This window comes from Pholcus phalangioides, unplaced genomic scaffold, assembly GCF_987345545.1.
Source record: "Pholcus phalangioides strain wild (caught in Gottingen) unplaced genomic scaffold, Ppha-v1.0 ptg000014l_1, whole genome shotgun sequence".
NCBI lineage: Eukaryota > Metazoa > Arthropoda > Arachnida > Araneae > Pholcidae > Pholcus > Pholcus phalangioides.
In genome coordinates this window covers 25,403,872-25,425,834 of record NW_028301607.1, presented here as the reverse complement: position 1 = coordinate 25,425,834, position 21,963 = coordinate 25,403,872, and the positions used below count along the sequence as shown (strand labels likewise).

The 21,963-nt window shown below is 33.8% G+C and overlaps 1 protein-coding gene and 2 non-coding genes across 3 annotated transcripts in view; 1 reads left to right on the top strand and 2 right to left on the bottom strand.

Annotated features, from left to right (window-relative positions):
• Positions 1-1,256: 1,256 nt before the first annotated feature.
• On the top strand, positions 1,257-1,417 carry LOC149078343 (U1 spliceosomal RNA). Its single transcript, XR_016193945.1, has one exon. It is a non-coding gene; the product is annotated as a U1 spliceosomal RNA (small nuclear RNA).
• A 473-nt stretch (positions 1,418-1,890) lies between these two features.
• Positions 1,891-2,053, bottom strand: LOC149078342 (U1 spliceosomal RNA). Its single transcript, XR_016193935.1, has one exon. It is a non-coding gene; the product is annotated as a U1 spliceosomal RNA (small nuclear RNA).
• Positions 2,054-5,535: 3,482 nt separating this feature from the next.
• Rpn10 (regulatory particle non-ATPase 10) overlaps positions 5,536-21,963 on the bottom strand; it is a 37,881-nt gene continuing 21,453 nt past the window's right edge. The window contains exons 7-11 of the mRNA XM_089241997.1: positions 14,299-14,455; positions 12,171-12,279; positions 11,621-11,809; positions 10,063-10,109; positions 5,536-5,784 (exon numbers count right to left, since the gene is read on the bottom strand). Coding sequence (XP_089098123.1) covers positions 5,593-5,784; positions 10,063-10,109; positions 11,621-11,809; positions 12,171-12,279; positions 14,299-14,455 — 694 coding nt within the window. The 3' untranslated portion in view covers positions 5,536-5,592. The remainder of the gene's footprint in view (positions 5,785-10,062; positions 10,110-11,620; positions 11,810-12,170; positions 12,280-14,298; positions 14,456-21,963) is intronic.

Genomic DNA, 21,963 nt, shown 5'->3' with positions numbered 1-21,963 from the left:
ACGACTTCCCCAGAGCCCAAAGGGGAATGACCGCACTATTTGCCGACGATTCTTGTATTATCCAAGTTGAAAAATATCCCCAACGAGCTCTTGATAATCTTCAGCGCACTATATCTGAGGTTGAATCGTGGTGCCAAAGAAGCCGCGTTGTTCTGAATCCTAATAAATCAGTTTTCATGTGGGTCTCTCGTCGGAACATCCTTCCCACGCCCGCTCACGTAACAATTAACAACATAAACATACCTCCGTCTAACTCTACTAAATACCTCGGAATGATATTGGATAAAAAATTGTCCTTCGCTACACACTGCAAAGACGTCATAAATAGAGCTAAGAAATCAGAAGCTCTAATTAGACGCCTATTCAGCACGAGGTCTGCTCTTTCTATGGAGAATAAACTAATTTTATACAAAATGATAATCCGTCCATCACTTCTGTATGCATCACCTGTCTGGATGTACCGTAAGAGTTCCAACCTCATAAAGATCGAGCGACAGCAAAACAAATACCTCAGGAAGGTCACGAAGGCCCCTTGGTTCGTACGAAACCATAACATTCGATCTGACATCAAAGTCCTCACGATCTGCGAATACGTCAAGAGCCTCGCAAAGCGCTTTTTTGAAAGGTTAGAGAGCTCGGACTTCGACCACCTCAGAGCGATTTCAGCGTACAGTGCCACCGAATTTAGAGCACTGCCTAGACCTAAGAACGTTCTCTTGATGATTAGACCCCCTATACAGGGATTGTAAATACACTCTCTATATATATATATATATATATATATATATATTTTTTTTTTTTTTTTTTTTTTTTTGTAAATAACATTAACTACAATCGTAGATCATATCTTTTTCACCTTACCATGACTTAATCATCTCATTTAACATCATCCTTGGTTGTGGAAAACATTCATCATTTTCGATAAGGGACCCATGTCTCATCCCCCCTTATCCTCCCCTCAGGAGAATAATATAAGAGAACGTTCTTACGTCATACACAAACAACCCTTATCCGTTTAGGATACAGCCTAGGAAAATTGGCTCTCTCTTTTCCCCCTTCTTCTACCCTCTGTACCGCCACCAGGTGGCGCCCAGCAGCCTAAGAGCTGCATAAATCTAACGCCCCTTACACCAACCATGGCAAAATTTGCACATCTGTGACTACAATTGGCAGAACAATGATGAAGTGGTTATATTGTGCCATAATGGCACCGAGGCACCACGTCTGACAAATTATGGCTTTGGCTTTGAACGAGCATACTTACCTGGCGCTGGAGATGCCGTGATCAATAAGGCGGCTCTCCCGGGTCGAGGCTTTCCATTGCACTCCGGTTGGCTGAAACCCGCCACATCCGCAAATTGCGGTTGCTTGGGGCGCATAATTTTTGGTAGCGGGGATAGCGTTCGCGCTGTCCTCCCCTTTTGAAATCAAGTAGAAATTTTTATATGTTCCCTCAGAAACAGCTTATTTATATTGATAGGGATACCCTTAGGCCGGTATATTACACTATAAAAGTTTGATAAAACTTGGAAAATAAGGTCAACGGTTGCATTTTCTAGAATGTAACCAATAACCTTATTGGTTAGATTTTTCAAGTTTTATAAAAGGGATTTTATCAAACTTTTATAATGTAATACCGGCCTTACGCACTTTCCATGCTGTTGCTCTTATAGCGTTAAGAAACGCAGGCGAGCATCATCTAAAATTTCCTCCACACTCAAATCAGCGTCTCTCCTAAAAAAAACTGGAAAGCTCGCGACAAGTTGGGACCCCATCCGGAAATTAATCATTATAAGCGAGATCCTCTGTGTCCGCGCGATTTACACGAGGAAACAATTTTTACTGATTGCCGTGTTAATAACACAGCGACGCACCTTCTCATTGTTATAATCAGGGACGGCGCGGACGCAGTCCCAGCTACCAAAAATTACGTGCCCCAGCAATCGCAATTTGCGAAAGCGGTAGACCTCAGCCGCCCGGAGTGCAATGGATACGGCCTCAGTCCAGAGATGCCCCCTTCCTGATCAGGGCTATCTCAGCACCAAGTACGATTCTCGACCACGTCTAATTTGATCCGCTTTATTTATGAAGTCCAAAACTATTTCGGGTTCTTAAAACGCTTTGATTTCAGCATTGACGAGCCCAGATATCGTTGTAATGTTCCCGCACCCCCACGTACTGTCAGTCAACTGCCACTAGGCGGAGTCAGCTTTAGTTGGAAGTCTGATAGCAGATGGGGAAGATAAATGTTTTTCGTTAGAGCTAGTAACCACCTATACAACAAGGCCTATAGAAGCTTGTGAAGTCAATGAAGGCCATTAGGTATATTGTAAAAAAGGTAAAGATATCGCTTGCTTCGGCCTGCTATATCCAATGGCGATAGGTGAAATGGCCTTCAGTGACGTCACGAGCTTCGTGCGTAGGCCTTGTTCTATAGGTGGTGTTGGCTAGTGTAGGCTGAAGCTTACAGCATAAATAACAGGAAAAACTGTAGTTTTTCCTCCTTGTTTTTTATTATTCTGTTTCGGGGGTGTGCGGCATTTATCAGCTCGCAATCGAAAAAAAAAATTCTTGAAAGTAGGTGGCAATTTCTAGAAAGTTTGGAATTTTCATTGTGGCAGTTACAATACTAATAAAATTTTAAAAACCGCTAAAGGGTTAAGTTTGAACACAATCTTTCTTGGCAATGAATGAATTTACCATTCGTTTTGTTATTGGGGTTGTCGTCTCCAGAAGCAATATCAGAAACAAGTAGAATAAACAGGATCTGGGTGGAAACAAATGGTTTATTTTTCAAACCGAGTCGATTTGGAATAACGACATTACATTATATCAGATATCTTAGTTTAAAGGACCTACCTGTTCCAACGATTTCCAAGTTTCCCCAAAAGAGCATAACTTATTGTTATTTGGATGTCATAAATAGGCATTCTTTGGCAAGAATTCACTAGATGTTAGTCACACATTTTTGTCAATATAAACATAAGCTCCTTAATTACTAAATAGACAACAAATCTATTCTGCATGCTTGGTGAATGCATACAAACTTATTCTTTGCAAAGTGATGTCGTGGTGGGTTGGTAACTCATGAAATCAAAGATGGAAAAGTTCACGGGAGCCTGGGGGGATTCAAACCTACAGCTTTTTTTTTCTTTCTCAGCCACCTCATTGTGCATTTTGCCTGTTGTGGCCTTATATTTGTATTTTAACTTGTATGAGTAAAGTAAATAAGAGATAGTAAGATTTATATTTTAATTATTTACACATTAATCAATATCAAAATAATTTTAAATAAATGTGATATATATATATATATATATATGACTCTCTGTAACCTGGCACATATCAGACCAGGGGTATGCCGGATTACTGGGAGGTCTTTGAAAAAACAATGCATTCAAATTATTTTAACCACAGTACACCATATTTTTATTAATAAAACACTATATAAAGCCAAAATGAACTGACATTTATATATAAATCTAGGACTTTGTATATTTTATAAATGTTTACTGAAATGAGTTTGCATAATGAATCTGTACATTTCTTTCCCATAACAAAAATAATCAACAAACAATTATACTTGGTGTAACTGTATTATTTTATTGGGGTAAAATAAAAACTGGAGTTGCAGGGCATATTCCTTTGGCAATGCCAAACCAACTTCCAGCCTTTCTCAAGCTATTTAATAATCTCATTTTTTTGAACAAGAGTTCATGTTTCATGCCTTTGTTTCGAATGCAATGACATTGCATACTCACAAGAAACATCAGCGATGCAGACAAGTCACTATCACAAATGAAGGAGGCTGAGAATCAAATCGAAGAGTGGTGTATATATATATATATATATATATATATATGATACAGTTGCAACTGAACTGTATAGGCGAGATGGGTGGGCTACAATACAGAATATTATTCGGTAATGTTTTCCTCCAGTGCCACATATACACAGTGCATGCTGTTTTTTTATAATTAGTCTTCCTCTTTGTTTGTCTTTCTGGTTTTTATCTTGTCTGCATAATTGTGGAACATGTATATACACATGATTTACTGTAAAAAAATGGTCTGGCAAGAGAACAAAAGGAAAACAGATGAAAAAAAAAAAAAGCAAGATTACTGGATGGGTCAGATTAACACACAGCCGGATCATCAAGTCTACTGTAGTGTAGTATGCTAATGGGATTTTTTAAAAGCAAGACCTCAAGAGCTTAATATAGTCTATAAGTTAAAAAATGAGAACTATAACTGTCATGAAAGCTATTTAATACCTAATAAGTTAGCATTTCAAACTTGAAATTAACAATGAGCAAATATAGAATTTAAATAAAAGAAATATAACCCTGGACTTAATAAAGAATAAAAATTAGCAGAAATATTTTATAAAAATAATTTTCCTTCTATGTAATATAAATAAATGTCAGTTCCATGTATATGACTATGTATCTATTTTATTATTTATCAAGTTCAGTATTGTCTGACTTCTATGCTTAAAAAATATACTTATCTTTAGAATTTAACATTGTTCAGTCATATTTTTAAAGACAATATTTAAACCATTTAATTTTAATAAAATAAAAACTAGATTGTTTTATTCTGCATAAGTTAATATATTAAGGTGAAAAAATTAAAAAAAAAAATCAGATTTAAATTTAAAAAAATCATGATTTTTTACCAATTCTGATCTTCCATCTACTACATTTTAGGTGTCACTTCCTGATAATATTTGTCTTAATATACAATGAAACGTCACTACAACAATACCCAATATAATGATAAATCCTTCTACAATGATATTTTTTCATGTCAGCAGAGTATCGTTATATCAAGGTTTCACTAATCATACATAATATATCACAATATGGTGACATTCAACATCTTTCGATTTGAATTTTCCCTATTTCAACAGTTTCAAGAAAATGCCTCCAAGAACTGTAAGAAAATATTTGGATAGATCAGAAGAGAACATTCAAAAGATTTAGGATCTGGAGTTCTCCATTAAATAACATTGGTTTCCTTAGTGATTAAGAAATCATATCTGTCCAAAATTTTACTGCTGATGAATTGCAAAGAGATTTTGCAAGTGTAAGCAATAACCAAGAGCAAACATTTGCAATGCAAAGTATGATCAAATTGTCTATATGTCAGTTGAACTTATGTATTTAATTACAATTAGTATAGAAGATACTGGATCATGTAAACTATATTTAATCATATGGAAACTTCAATTTGTATTTTTCATTCAATTATGTCGGACAATTCAAATTTTACTGTATTATTTTTATTGCAATTAAGACATATAGTTTCATCGTGTTGCAAAAGAGAGGCAACTATATTTGAGGGTAGCTTTTTTTTAAAATAATATTTCACTGTATTTGGGAGAGGATGAGGAAGGGAAAAAAATAGACATGTCCAAAAAAAAATTTATTTATCAAGTTTTTTAAAACAGAATTTCTGTATCATATATTATAAGATAACCAAACATTAACTGGTGAGAAGGAAGAGGAAAAAAAACTGAAATGACCACAAAACATAAATGTTTCAAATCTTTTACCAAAATCATTCATTGCAAATGTTATACGACACACTTTCAACTTTTGTCTTTCTTGTCTTCATCTTTTTTTGGGCTTTTCTTTCCTTTGCTAGAGCCTTCATTTCCAGACAAGCTTCCAACAGCACTCTGTACTTCATCGCTCTTAGGATCGACCCCAGGGAGATCTTCAAGTACACTTTCCAGGAATTCTGGGTCCTCCATAACCTCTTGATATTCATCAACGTCATCCTACAGTGATGGAGAAAAAAAAGTCATCATTATTTTTAAATTTGTTTTGTAAATATATGTATAGTGTAAATAAAAACAAAATCACTATTCATTTGAAAGAGGAATTTTAAGTTAGTGAGAGTGTTAATATTTTCTGAGAACTACAAAGCGAGATTGAAAAATTCCAACAGAAAAAAGTCCGATTACAGACACTGATTGTGGAAGTTTGACCTGTGACCATGTGAGTCACTTAACCAAGAAATCTGTTGAGTGGACAAATTCTGTCCATGACATTGTACAGCTTTCACTTTGCTTTTGAAACAACCAAAAAATTGAGAAAAGCATCTTGCTCTCCAGAAATTCACATAAACCTTCAAAAACAATTGAAGTGTTTGAGAACTTTCCCAGGGCATGGTAGCGAAAGTCTAAGTTTCGGAGTAGTATGCTCATTTTGAAAGCAGCCAACTATCCTTGGAGGAAAATAAACATTGCAGACGAGGAAACAAATGTATCCCCATACAAAAAAAAAAAAAATATGCTGAGGAAATTCAAAAACATATTCACAAAAAATTCAGAAAAACCACAGACTTCATCAAATAGTGATTATAGGTTTTGGATTCCTCCAAGCCAACATCTCTCAACCACTTTGTGTTCACAGAACCCCTTGGAATAATAACATGGGCTCAAGGGAACTCTACATTGTGCTAATGATATTAAAAAACCAGACACACCCCGCACTCCATCTTTAGATTTCGGAGCATTCCTTAAGGTTAGATGTACCTAGCTGTATTTATTGACTAATCAAGAAGTTAGATCTTTATGTACATGATCTAAGATTATAGCACCTAAATACAACCAGCTTTCAAAAATCATACTATAATGATAAAATCTGAAATCGGTCATTGCTAATGATGGTTAACTTCACTATTCATTGGCACTTATGCAGATAATTTTCAGTTCTAATAGTAAAATTGTTTTATCATTTTTTCTAGGCACAACACTGGCGTGATATTGCAATCCTGTCGAAGATAGGATTATTTCATACATGCACCTTTGATCCCTCCATCTCGTTTTTGCTTTTCCCCTCTCTTTTATCAGCACATACATTTTGTGCATGTTAAATAAATAAATATATATACACACACACTGTGCACAGGGTAATGCCCTAAGTTCCTTGGCCGCAAATAACTGGTGGGGAGGGACCTAGAGGTGTACTTCCAATTAGAAAAAGTAAATAACTTGACAACCTCAGATATGTTATTCATATTGTAGGGGGTTGCATAGTTATTAAAAAAAATTAAATCAACTTTTTATACAGACAACCTTGTCCAAAAAAGGGTATAAAAAATTTGGTCTAAAAAGCCAATTAGAAAGTTGTTGCCCTGTTTCTCCTGAGCCAAACAAAAAAAATCTTGTCTCACTTTTCTGAGTGCAATATTCACAGAGATATTTGAATTCAAAATTACTGAGAATGAGAGGAAAGAGGCATAGAATGAACTTGTCCTTAAGTTTAGCCATAACAAAATGTTTCACTGTATATATATGTGTGTAAGATGAGTGTATAAACCCAGAAAAGAAATACTATATTTATCTACCACATTAGCTGGCATGCTGGAAAACATTGCGAGAGACCAGCATGCTTGGATATTTGAATCACACAGATTCTGGAAAATTCTTAAAAATATATGTGTGTGTGGCAGTTTTCAAAGTATACAACACATTCCGCCTCGTCATTTCTAAGGACATAATTCCAATTACAGAGTTCCTCCTATTTAGCCGGCATGCCAGAAATAGTGGGGGAGAGAGACCAGCATGCCAGGAATTTGAAGTCCCAGATTCGGAAAAATTCTAAAATACAGTGAAACCTGTATGTGACAGAACATCTTTGGGCTGAAATAATGTTCCATTTTAGACAGATTTTCTATTTTATAAAGGTGCAAAAAACCACTAATAATTGAGCAGCCTATATTTTGATTCTGTTTAACACAGGTTTCCCATCTCATACAGGTTTCACTGTATCTTTACTTTCAAAATCCATTTGAATTAGCTGAATGCATATTGTGATCCTTATTAAACCTTGCTTTTCTTGGCATGTGGGAATGGACCAGACCCAAACATTCAAAAATCTGGTGTCCCTCGAGTTTGGTGATACGCTGGGAAAAACTATCTACTTCGAACAACATTTCTTTTCACCTGTTTTGAAAATGTAGTAAAAAGATACCCTCTCCCCACAACTCTCTACAGCTAAAGAACAAGTTTTAAATAAGTCCCTCTGTTAGTGATACAATATTTCTTGTTTTTGTTGAAACCCTAACATTGCCTATGGGCCTTGCAAAACATTCTACGTTTCATTATGAACAGAAATATCAGGAGTATAAAGGAAACTCTCTCTACGCATCATTATTCACAAAATAAACTCTAAAAAATAATCTAACCAACATATTGCATTATACAGAATGTTGTTAAAATCGAGGGAAACAGCTTTTTAAATGTTGGAGTTTGGTCTATTCTTGGCATGCCAGGACAAATGACGTTCGATAAGGATCACATGATACACATTCAGAACCACCACATCAATCCATATCAAATGCTGAATAAATATATGAATCAGAATAACATTATAGTTTTTTTCACTGCACCAAAAACATGCTTTGTCCAGGAATTGGATAACAATAACGAAAATTAAAAATTTACCTATATCACTCGAACCTAATTATCACTAACCTTATACAAAATACAGATACTATGTTTCGTACAGTTTTTTTTCTGCATGTTCCGAGATTGAAGAAATATGACATCACATCAGAATTACAATACAGTAAAACCTGTCTTCAATGGAATCACAAAGGACCAAGATTTTTTTCAGCTGAACATAGGTTTCCACTTAATAAAGGTTCAACTGACATATGTAAAATGATGTAATAATCTTGTATGTAATTAAAATAAAAAAAATTAATTGAAAATAAAGTAATTTAAAAATATGTAAAATGAATAAAGTAATGTACATTATTTACTTTTTTTTCTAATTATTTAGGTTTTGACAGCATCTGTGTAAAACTTCACCTTACTGTTCTTCTGCAATGACATCTATGTTATTTTTGACTACTTCCTCTTCAATTTTCAGTGAGGGGACCAGTATTCATCATGTCAGGTTCAGTTTATACATTTTATATATGTTTATGTAATCCTCAGCAACAGGGCTGTAGCTAAATTTTCTGTGAGGGGCAGGCAACATGACTTTGATGCCTCTGTAAAATCTGATGCTTTTACAACAGTGGTTTCTGTTCCCACACCTAAAATTTTTCACATCCCCCCCCCCTAAATTTTTCCAACCAAGCAGTTGCCCCCTTGGTCTCCCTCTAATTCTGGTCATGTTCAACACTGCAATCACGGAAAGTAGCTTGAATACAATTTTGTGTCGTGCATATCATTTGGAAATCTATCCTTTCAACTGATTTCTCCCACAAGAAGTCTGCTTTCCTGAAAAATTTTGTTAGAATTTCAGAAAACAACTGCTTCACAACATATGGCTTCTCAAACCACAGCATCAAGTACAGAAACAGTTTTTGCTAATGCAGAGGTGGATGATGTAGAACTTGGCAAGCAGAGAATGCATAAAAAATTTTGGCTAAAGCAGAACACTTAAACATTTTAGATGATCCTTTAGTCTATTGTTACAAAATACTCAAAGTGTTTGTGTGAAATTTTCCAGTAAGAAAAAAGGTATAATTTTCTTTTCCGTTTCCATGTTAGCTAGGTTCTGTTTAATCCAGGGTTTTTTTTAAATGTGTATTTTGGCATTGAAATCGTAGAACCAAGATATTTTTCAGTTCAAGACAGGTTTCCACTTAACTTGTTCCGTTAAAGACCAGTTTTACTGTATCATGTTTTGCAGTATAATTTTTTAATTTTTTGCTTCGCTTATTCAAATCTTAAACACATGATTGGAGAATACAAAAATAATTTGCAGTCTACTAATTTTTCTATTTAGCTCATCTAATCTACGAGAAAGAATATATGCTTAGCATCTGACAGTAATACACCAAGACTTATGGTAGCACAAGCAAATGAAAAATTTGAACTCTATCTTCAATGTAGTTTGTAAAACACAAATGATGATAAACCTTTTGAAAGCACAACTAAAATAAGCTTCAGATCAGCAAATTCTTAGAGTCTAGATATTTGAGAATTTTTTTACAAAATTTGTGACAAATTTCCTGGCATGCTGGTCTCCCTCGCTGTTTGAGGGCATGCCAGCTGATGCAGAGAGCGGATACATATATTTTAGAATATTACAACCTTTGTCTGATCTTGTTCATCGGTTTCCATGGGAGTCTCAGCATCATCTGAAATAGCAAATGGAATACAAAAGCATTGTTGATCAACACATATTACAATGGTAGAAAATTGACTTGAATAACATATAATAAACAAAATAAAAGCAATTATGACCATCAAACATAATACATGTCATAGACTTATGGCAGGGCTTGACTGATTGGAAAAAAAAAGAAAAAGAAAAATGAGTACCAGCCAAAAATTTTTGAGACACAACTTTTTTTTTAAATGGACATTTTTTTAAAACTTTTTTTTTTAAATTTTGACCTTTGTAGGATTTTCTAAGCAGACATTAATTTTTGAAAATTTTATGTGAGTTTTTAAACTCCAATTTATCAATTACAAATAGGAAATTTTTGGTGTCAATATGAAATCACTATTGAAATATTCTCACTTATAATGCTAAGGTTGTCATTTCTACAGCAAATGCTTTGTCCACTACTGCAGTGGAGATCATCATGTAGGTCAGTGTTTTTCAAAGTGTGGTGTGCATCACCAACCTTTGGCAAGGTCTTATTGATGAGTTATTGACATTGATGACTGCCTATTCAATGTTTTTAAGTTTTTTTTTAGACTGTTATGGGGAGCCACAGATAAACTATGACTACTGGAACGAAACCACAGGTGGATTTGTTAAGCCACCTGAGATTTGTCAAGCCTTGACTAAATTATCATTGAAGTATCATTTCTTAGTTTAAAAAAAAAATACTGCTTGATTGAATTGTACTTTGAGTTGGTGATAAAAAAAAAATCTCTTATTAAAATGTACACAAATTTCTTTAATATTTTTAAGGCTTTAATTTTGTGTATGAACTGAATCACCAAAGTGCATAAATTAAGTTTGAAGAAGCATATGGACCATATAGTATTTATTCCTATAAATACTGAAAAAACCTTCCCCAGAGCCATTTCCCGGAGTGAATTCATTGAAAATTTTAGTTAATTACCTAGCTAGTATTTTATAGTTAAGCAATCAGCAATAGTTTTATACATCAGCAAATTGAAATGTATAGGCATTTGTACTATTTTATACGCAGAAGCTACCATGTGGATATTTAATCATAAAAAAATCTGTTGTGTAACAATTTGGAAGAACACCACTGTAATATGAAGGTACATTGACCTATGTAATTGATTAATTCTTGAAAGTTATAAGTGCTATGACAATTTTGTAATCTCTACCAAATTATGTCATTTATAACTCTGGAAATAACTCTTCCACATAAAATAATATAAGTTCCATTCATTTACATTACCCCCATCCCTAAAATATTTATTAAAATTAAATGGAGCAAAATTAATGTTGTGAACATGAGAATAATCACTTATGCAAAACCTATCATTCAAATGACGTTCATCAAATTCAAAATATGATTACAATCATTCAATCGCTAGCTAGCTGACACATTATCTCATCAAATTGTAAAAAAAAAAATTGCGGAAGAACAAAATAGTCATTTTTCATACCGAAAGACATACAAGAAAGAAATATGATCTTTTCCAAACAAGAGATACTTACGAGATTGTTGCAAAGACATCTGCATGGCATAAGCAATCTGCTCCTCTTCAGTCATAGATGCCAAGTCTGGAAGAGCACCACCACTTGTACGATTGCCACTGGCAATCCCTCCTCCTCCAGCATTCAAGCCCTCAGTCGCCAAAGACATTGCAACTGCTTGTTCGAGTAAAGCTTCTTCATTGCTGCCAGCTGTCACAATAGGAAAAAAAATTAAATCAAATTTGCAAAACTGTGAGTAGCAAAATTTTTCATTTGCTAGGCAACATTGCTAATTTACGAGTTTTGAAATTCACAATTTCTATGATCAAACTTGACTCGCTCATATGATAAAATAAGAAGCTGGGAAGAAAGTGTAAAAATGAAAACTTTTCCAGTGATTTGGAAAATTAAATCTAACACAAGCAGCATACATGTTTGGATATACCAAGATGTAACCAAAACATCTGAAATGCCACATGACATTCCTTAGCTCAGATTTTACTCAACACAGATTTTATCAACCATACTTGGTATATTGCAGCCATACACATACATAAAAGTAAAAACATACCGTCGGCTGGCTGATGTGCAGGGGTTTCGGGACCTCCACCGGCTGATGCATTTCTGCGAGCTTCTTCTTCCTGTCTTTGTCTTTGCTCCTCCATGGAAACTCGCAAAGCCTGAAAAATAAAATGCTGTTAGATCCAATCTATTTTCAGGACTTGTTTCTCATGAGTTTGAGCAAAACATCAATGTTCAGGCAACACTTGAAGGTTTTTGAGGAACTGTTAGTGAGTATTGTTGCGCAGCAATCAAGTTTTAACGGCCTCAGTCCCTACATCAATTGTGGGAGACAATAGACAGCAGAGCTGGACAAAGCTATCACCAGACATGCAAAAATTCTTACCAGTCATGTGTTTTTAACCACATGCCCAATGCAGCCATGTAAAAAAACAAAATATTAATAAATTTTAATGTATTTTTATTATTGTTATCGGTAGCGATGCATGTGTTTCTCCAGCATCCCCTCCTTGTGACATTTAAAATAAAGGCCTTAAGGAAAGCTTTTTTTTAATTAAAAAAAAATTAATTTAAAATTTCCTAATTTTAGTAAAAGCCTAATTTTTATTGTTATTGAAAGTACTACAAGCTTGAGATGAGTAATTTTAAGACTCGCCACAATAACTGTATGGGTACATAATAAGGCAAATTCGGGTTTTTATGGCATGTAATACAACATGTCCTGAAAAAGTCCTTACCCAGGAATTTTTCTTCTCAACCATTGCTTATGGAAACAAACTTCCATTAGAAAAAGTATCCAGTTAAAGTGCCCATTTCCAAATGTCATTTATTTTGTTAGCTCCTCTTCCCTATCTAGCAGGGGGCAATAAGAAAAAAATTCTGACATGGGATGGTAAGTAAAATAAGATAGGGAAATTGTTCTGCCAAATCCGTCATACCAATAGTTACAGTAGTGTGATAAAGCAGATTTAGATGATTTATATTAATAATTTTATACATTATGGTTTTTTTGTTTTGAAGAGGATTATGTGAATAACTATTACATGAAACAATTTTTTGTGTTCCCAGACATGCCAACTTTTGGAATCCAGAAATCCTGAGATTCTCCCGAAGGGGGGTACCTTCCCCCCCTCCCGGACACTCATAGACCCGATCAAAAAAAAATCCAAAATTATTTTTTTTTCATCAATTAAGAAAAAGTTCCATTCCTCCCTCCAAGGCAGGTTCTGCATTGCCCCCCCCCCCCCGAGCAGAATATAATTCCATGTCAATCTTTCCATGCTGTATACTGTTCATAAAACATAAGTTTCCTTTCATGGATGCTATCAGTGATTGATAATCTTGGGTATATGAACTCTTAAAAGCTTTATATTTGGCTTTATATAGCTTAAAGTTTTATATTTTCTTCTGAAGACATATTTAATCGGAGGAAGCAAAAACTTCAATCAAAATACAAAGCTGCTGACGAAAAAACTTGTGTTTACCACACGGCTGTTAATGGAATACAATAATGATTATACAGGAATTTTGGCAACGAAGGTCATTCCCCTGATAAATGATTGCTGATAAGCGCTACGTAAACAAAGTCACATCTCTGCCAGTTGCTTAAATGCGGTCAATAAGACTTTTTTTACGGCTGTCCTCTATGGGTGTTTTCCCTAATGATGACGGCAGTCATTGACATAACGATAACGTGAAAGCTCGCGTAAAATATAATTTTCCGCCAAAATCTGGAGAAATTTTAACAAATCCAGAGAGTGGGAAGAAGGATGAAAAATCCGGAGTCTCCCGCCTAAATCTGGAGAGTTGGCAGGTCTGTGTTCCCCCTTTTCAATAAGAAATAATTTTTTTTTAAATAAAATAAATTATACAAGTTTGCATAGAAATTGAATTTTATGCAATAAAATATTGCAAGATAGCAAAAAAACTTGCACAAAAAACAAGATCAACACAAAATTTTAATCAAATTTCTTAATTGTAGCACTCCATGGAGATATTTCTGTTTCACTAAAAACTTGAAATCAAGAACAATATATATTTATGTTTTCGAACGATGCATCATACTTATTGTGAAGTAGAAGATTTTTTGGAACAACATTTGGTCAGTTGCAAAAAAATAAATAAATAAATAAAAATAAAAAAATAAAAAAATTTTCAAAATGAAATCATTTACTTACCAGTGCCAGTTCTGGATCTTCATTGGGATCGACACCAAATTCAAAGCCCATGCCTCCAATACCAACACCACCAGTTCCATCTTCTCCTTGTACAACTGGTGAAGTAACTAAAGCATCAGACAGATGTGGGCCAGGTGGCACAGTTACCAAATGTGACCTAAACCATAAATAAAGATTAAGGATAAGTAATGAATACCCAGACGTGCCAACTTTTGAAATCCAGAAATCCGAAGATTCTCCCGAGGGGGATAAACCCCCCCCCCCCGACACTCATAGACTCGATCAAAAAAAAGTTCATAAAAAAAATTTCAGAATTTTTTTTTTTTTAAATAAATTAAGAAAAAGTTTCATTCTTTCCCCCAAGGCAGGTTCTCCATTGCCGCTGAGAAGAATATAATTCCATGTCAGACTTTCCATGCGGAATAGAGAAATCACATCTACATACTGTTTATAAAGTATGCGTTTCCTTTTGTGGATGCTATCAGTGATTGATAATCTTGGGTATATGAATTCTTAAAAGCTTTATATTTAGCTGTATATAGCTTAAAGTTTTATATTTTCTTTCTGAAGATGTTTAATCGGAAGAAACGATTAAAAAAAATTCAAATTACAAAGCTGCGGACGAAAAAACGTGTTTACCACACAGCTGTGGAATACAATAATGATTATACAGGAATTTCGGCAACCAAGGTCATGCCCCTGATAAATGATTGCCGATAAACGCTACGAAAACAAAGTCTTTGCCAGTTGCTTAAATGTGGTCAGAGAGACTTTTTTTACGGCTGCTCGATGGAAATGACTACGGCTGTCCTCTATGGGTGTTTTCCTTAATGACGATGGTAATCATTGACGCCACGACAACGTGAAAGCTCGCGTAAAATCTAATTTTCCGCCAAAATCCGGAGAAATTTTAACAAATCTGGAGAGCGGGAGGAAGAATGAAAAATCCGGAGTCTCCCGCCTAAATTGGGAGAGTTGGCAGGTCTGAATACCATTCAAAAAAGTATTATTTACCAAAAACAAAAAGTTTATTTTGTGTTCATAGTAGTGGGCCTTAACCATGACCCTCACATCCTGGAACAGGGCCCCAGGAAAGACTTTTCATGGGTCTCTCTATAGTCAATGTATAGCGGGAAGAAACAAAAGATGAGAATCATCCTGGGCCCTAAGGCTGGAGCCCCACCTTTGCAGGGTGCCATGGTCTTAACTAGGGATGCAAGCCATAAAGTATTTCATTAACCAACAAACTATTGTGATGTCACATTATTTTCCCTGGGTCTCTAAAAAAACCCAGGTTTTAAATAAATCTTTACCCCCCATGTGCAAAAGTATATACAATAAAAGTCCATTATAACAAAAGCTCACAGAGGCGAAAATTTTTATTATAACAGAATTATCCTTTTAAACAAATTTTAATTCTTTGCTCTGTTAGGTTCAGGGTTGGCTGGTTTTTGATGGTTTAAAGTTTAAACCACAGTTTCCCAACATTTTTTTTGCCCCTCCCCTTCAGAAAATTTTTTTTCATTGCCCCCCAACGCAATCTAACCCATAGGATCCTATGTTATACCTGTAGCTTCTACCGCCCCCTGGAACATTCCATCACCTGCAGGGGGCATTAATGCCAATGTTGGGAATCACTGGTTTAAACTGTCACGTCAAAAATCTTAAATATTGTTTTTCAATACACAAATTCCCATTGGAAATACACACATTAATTGCATGTAAATAATTATGCTATACAAAGAATAAATATTTAATATGATTGTAAAATAATTTTATACTCTCGAGAGAATTATTTTGGACAATATACATGCTTTTTTTAAATTTTGTTTTTCCTTTACATAACTTTAATGATATTGGAGAAAAAGTAACGTGGTATGGTAGGCATGTTATTGATATGTGGTAAAGATTGTGTGATTAAAAGAAATATAAAAGATCTTTGGGTAAATATAGACTTAAACTTAATCCCTAGATACAGGGCAGAAAAATATAGGGAGCTAAACTTAGATATACAATTGCACTAAGTATTTTCAATGCGACACTAGGTCACATTACAATGTGACACTGGGGTTCCCGATTAAAAAACAAATTATTTTTCATGTAAAGTCTTGAATTCTATGCCTTAATTGCTGATTCAAAATAATAACAGATATTTTACCAACATAAATATTGTTAAGGTTTAGACTTCTTTTCGTATTAAAAATTTCTAGTTTTTTCATCAAAACTCATTAAATCTGTGAAAGAATAAAAATGTATAAATCATTATAAGCAACATTATGCAAATCAAAAATACTTCTACCAATTGTGCAAGAAAAAATCTTGTCAATAGAATTTGTTGATGTCATAGAATCATGTCTCAATGACTCTTTGATTGTACATCAAGTGAATTGAGAAACCTGCACCATACATGTGATACTGAGTTGCCAACAAGCATTCACTTTAACAGGGGGGGGGGGGGGGAACGAATGAATAAAAGCACTTTCCTTTTTCATATTTCTTGACTGAAATCAAAACCTAACCTGATGTTTTATCACACATATTTTGAACAAACAGCTTTATTTCACTTAGCAAATTGAACAGAGGTTATGAGTTCAATGAATGAATTGAATTTTATGGTTATTTGAACATATAAAATATAATTTTGAATTTTCCAACATAAAAGAAAAAGTCAAGAACATATAAAATTATATTTTATAAAATAAAATTTTATATGCTCTTGACTCTTTTTATGTTGGAAAATTCAAAATTGCAAATTATAATTAATATTTTGTTTTAATTATTGTAATAAATTAATGTTTAAAAATAAAACATTGTAACATACAAAAAATTAAGTTTTTTATCTTGTTATATGAACTATAGTATACTAACTTTTATATACCTATTGGGTTCAAAGCAGGGTTGGCAAGGTTTTGGACAATACGGTAAATACCGTGGTTTTTACCGTACTGTCCAAAACCTCCTATTTATAACTATAAGTGAAAACTTTGCAATTTGATGAAGAGGTAACTTCTATAATCAAATAAACTTTATATTATTTAAATTATATTATATTATTTAAATTATATTATATTATTTAAATTATATTATATTATTTAAATTATATTATTTAAATTATATTATTTAAATTATATTATTTAAATTATATTACTTAAATTATATTATATTATTTAAATTATATTATATTACTTAAATTATATTATATTATTTAAATTATATTATATTATTTAAATTATATTAAATATAATAAAATTTTGAAATTCAAAACAGTATGTGCAAAGGGTTGTATGACTGATATCAGGTTATTAAACAATTGAAAACTGAACTGTCTTGAAGTTAAATATTAGATTTATAGAAACATGAAAGATACAAGAATGGGATAGAAATTTGTCACATGAAAATTAGAAAAAGCAAGAGATATGTGACTACAGAATGAAATTAAACGTACATAATAATCAAACAGTAATAATCAAGCGCAGCTGCGTCTTTTAACATTTGATAACACATAGGCCTAACTAATTTAGCTGCGTTATCTGTGCTAAGATGATTTCTAAGGTAACAAAATTTGAAAATATTGTCAATTGATGCATAACTTGGGGGACACAAAAATAAAAAAACAATGTGTTAAAGACAGTCTTTTGATAAGATTTCTTCCAGTGTTTTTCTTATTGCTGTCTCCATGTGATAGAATTGTAATTATAGCTTGAATTTATCTGGTGAAATATTAGCTTCTAGATAACAATAAGAACATTCCTCATAAGAACAATTTAATTTTAACAAAAATTTTGGGTCTTTTATCATCATGTAGGTGTAATCAGTGTTTGTGAAATTGTGTTCTGTTAGTCATGTGTAAGTGCCACATAGTGGCCTCATTTTCTTCGGATATTTTCCTTTATTTATAATTAGTTTTTGAAAATTGAGAATGTAAAATAGAAAGTTCACTTGAAAACTTAAAGAAAAAGTTTGAAAAGTCAAAATAGAACAATTTGCATTAAATAAACACTACACCATTGATATTTATTCACATCATTATATTGGTATTTAATAAAAAATATTTGTTTCGTTTCACAATAATGTAATGATTATAACTGTGGCTATGTGTATTTGATACCTTCAATATAATGTATTTTTTAACGATAAATGTTTGGACAGATTCGGCAGGGTTTTGTACAAGCACGGTCCTAAATACAGAACCTGCTTCATAATCATACATGAAAAATATGATGTGAAGTATAAATAACATTTACAACAAACTAAAAAAATTGAAAACAGTGTTTATTTAAACAGTTATATCAGAGTGATATTGATTTACTATCAGATTTCCAGCCTAAAATCATAAATTTGGTGAAACAATTAACTTAGGAAAAAAACCCAATGACATCTTTTTGAAATATTTTAGATTTAGTTAGTTTTATTTTCTGCTAGTATTATTTTTAATGTTAGTATCATGGAAAGGAAACCAAAAAAACCAAAGGTTTCCACATAACATTTTAAAACTTGGAGGTTTTGGACAGTTTAAGACACTTTTGGACAATTTTAAACAGTTTTTCCCACATGTCCTGTCCAAAACCCCAACCCTAGTTCAAAGTATTATACAAAAGCATTTAGTTAGGTTTTTCACAGTTATAGATGGTTCACACCAGTTTGACATAAAAAACCCACCCCTGGTTAGGTAATAAATTTTAGAAAATTCCTGCAATATAGCTCATCTGCATTATAATAATCTTTTAGCTCCTTTTGTTCTAATCTGAGTGAATGAACAGATTCATCACCTGGCGACGTTGCCTGCCCCGAAAAAATTATATACGTATAGCTTATTATTTCTTAATCAAAAAAAATTTCTGCATCAAGAAAAAAATTACTTTTATTTTTAAATATTTTAATTAAAAACTTCAGGCAATTGCTTGTGGATACACAATATTTTTGTTTTTCCATCTGGTGTGTAGATGTACAAATTTTTGGGATTATCAACATGCAAACAGCTGTCTGTGTGAAAAACAGGGCTCAAGTAGGTTGACACCTGCCACTGATAACCACTGACCTTGCGCTTTGTTGATTGTCATGACAAAAGCTACATGAATCGGGAACTGTAATCGCTTGGAAGTGAATGGCATTTCTTCAGTGATAATTGGGATACATGGAATGAAGACGTCTTCTCCTTTGGCACATCCAGTTAGAATCGTTGCTTCAATGATCTAATTGTGGAATTTCTTCACACAGAGTCTGGTGCCATTGCAGAGTCTCTGTGTCTCCAAATTTCTTAAAAGCATTATAGGTGCTCCGACATTGAGGGTCAAGTTGTGTGGTGGCACACCCGGAATATCCGAAGAGTTCAGAAATTCTGCAAGATACAGAACTGTCTGCGCTGAGTCTGTGACAGTGTCAACCGATTTCTAAGATGTGGAGTCTCCTGGAATAATTTTTAAGATTTTTTTCATTGATCTTGTTCACACTGTCATTTTCCGGTGCCAGAATCACTCTCTCACAGTCACTCATGGTTTTGGTGATTTTGTTGAATGTTTGGGAAGACTGTCTCCAAGTTCTTGAACTGAGTTCAAAAATTGGTAAAATCCATTTGGGAACGTAATCAGTCCAGTTCTTGGGTCTACGGGAATTCTTCCATTGCCAAGTTTGATCAACTAATTTGAAAATGATAGCAGTGCCGAGTCATTTTGCAGTTGAACTCACATGTTGGTGGATAATGATAATTTTTTAACTTCACGCCAGAGTGTTGATGATTTGAGACAAGCATTGAGTTCATCAGCTGGCGTTGAACATTTTCATTCCCAGTTTTGTTGTTCTCTGTTGTAAGTGATATATGTCCAGCTTCTGCAGCGAATATTATTAAAACGCCTAAGCATTTTTTTAAAATTGAAACTATACCTCCACAATGGGCAGTTGATGAGATAAAGGCTGCATTAGCACTTGCAGGACACCCTGTATATAGGCAAGCAAAAATATCTGGCGCTTCCCAGGTTTTCTTCAATTACTGGGAAAATTGAAAAAGTGACAGATCATTATAAAGGAATAAATTGTTATAATGGCAGCATTACAGATGTGACAAGCCATTGTAAAGGCATATACACTAGGGAGGGTAGAAAAAAATGAAATTTCTATTTTGAAATCACTATAGTGCGGGAAAGTTGCCTCCTTTAATAAGAAGAAAAACGAAATAAAAATTTTTGAAATCGGTTGATATCTTCCGGTCGCGCATCGGACTTGAAGTTTATGAAAATTGGCGAAATATTGCTGAGAAAAGACCAGCAGTACTGTATTTATTAGACATATCCAAAACAATAAAGCCAGGGCATTTTCCAGGGTATTTATCAACTCGAGGTCCTGCTCGTCGTCTGTCACATTCTAGATGGCTAAATGCGGCCAATAGAGTGCTAAGGTTGTAGGACTACTTAAGTTAGCCAAATCCTTTTGGGAACCGGAAGTTCTCTTCATCTTGAAATCGTACAAGCCTGTGTGGTTCCACTTAAAAAAGAACAAGTATTTCAATGACGCGCTAAACATGTTTTTACAGCAGTTCAAAAATTGCGGTATTTATTTGATGAGAGAGAGACTTAAAGTTGTTTCAATCCAGTAGTTGAATCCAATGCGTTCTTTGGACACCCTGGAAATTTACTGTTGGCTATGATTGTTGATGAAATTCGAGAGAACTTGGATATAGAAGAACTTTAACTTTTTTTATACCCAGACAGTACTTTAAAGTACCGGGGTAAGTAAATTTGTTTCTAGTTTCTCTTTAATTAGAACTAAAATGACTTACCAAATAATTTACATGATAACTATTTGTTATTGACATCACATTTATGCTTTTATTTTAATTTATTATAATTTTCCTCTTATTCTACTTTTCACAATGTCAGATATAAAGGGTTAAAGCAAGACAATCTGTCTCTAAAGCAAAAACCATTAGATACTTCGTGCTACGTAAGAAAAACTTTAAAGCTACCAAATACACTGGAATTATTAACCGGAATACTCGCTTGTTGTATCCTTCCCCCCAATGCTGTGGGAAATATGTGATGATGATATATCATTCATCAATTCCGACATCAGAGGCATCGAAAGGCTTTTCTGACGGACTCAGACAGTGGAGAGATGTATCAAACTTGTTATCGAGGCCTGAACTAAAGTATATAGACATGAGAAGCTCAAGTGGTACATCAGATCTACGCTATTATCAAGATCAGTTTTATGAATGATTTCTCCCAAAAGTCATATTTTGAACGTGTTAATTTTTATGACTAGCTCTGATATATAATATAAATTATAAGCACACGACTATGTCAGATGGTTGATTTGGTTGCGTGTGGGTGAAACTGGATATGCAACCACCTCCTTGTGATGAATTCCGGGTCATTTTGTTCTAACAAAACGGGCGAAGAGCTGAACAACGAAACTTGCAAAAATTTGGTGAATTCCTGTTTTTCGAACACGTTGCGCGACCAATGAACATTGAAATATTAATAATGTTTTAATTTATTTTACTTTATTGGACCATAAATTGAGCATAACAAACAATAGCATGCCGATCCTAGAATTTCATAGTAATATTAAAAAATTTCAGAAAAATGTTCAATTTCGTCAATTTCCATAAACCTCAAGTCCAATGCGCGACCGGAAGATATCAACCGATTTTTAAATTTTTTACGTCGT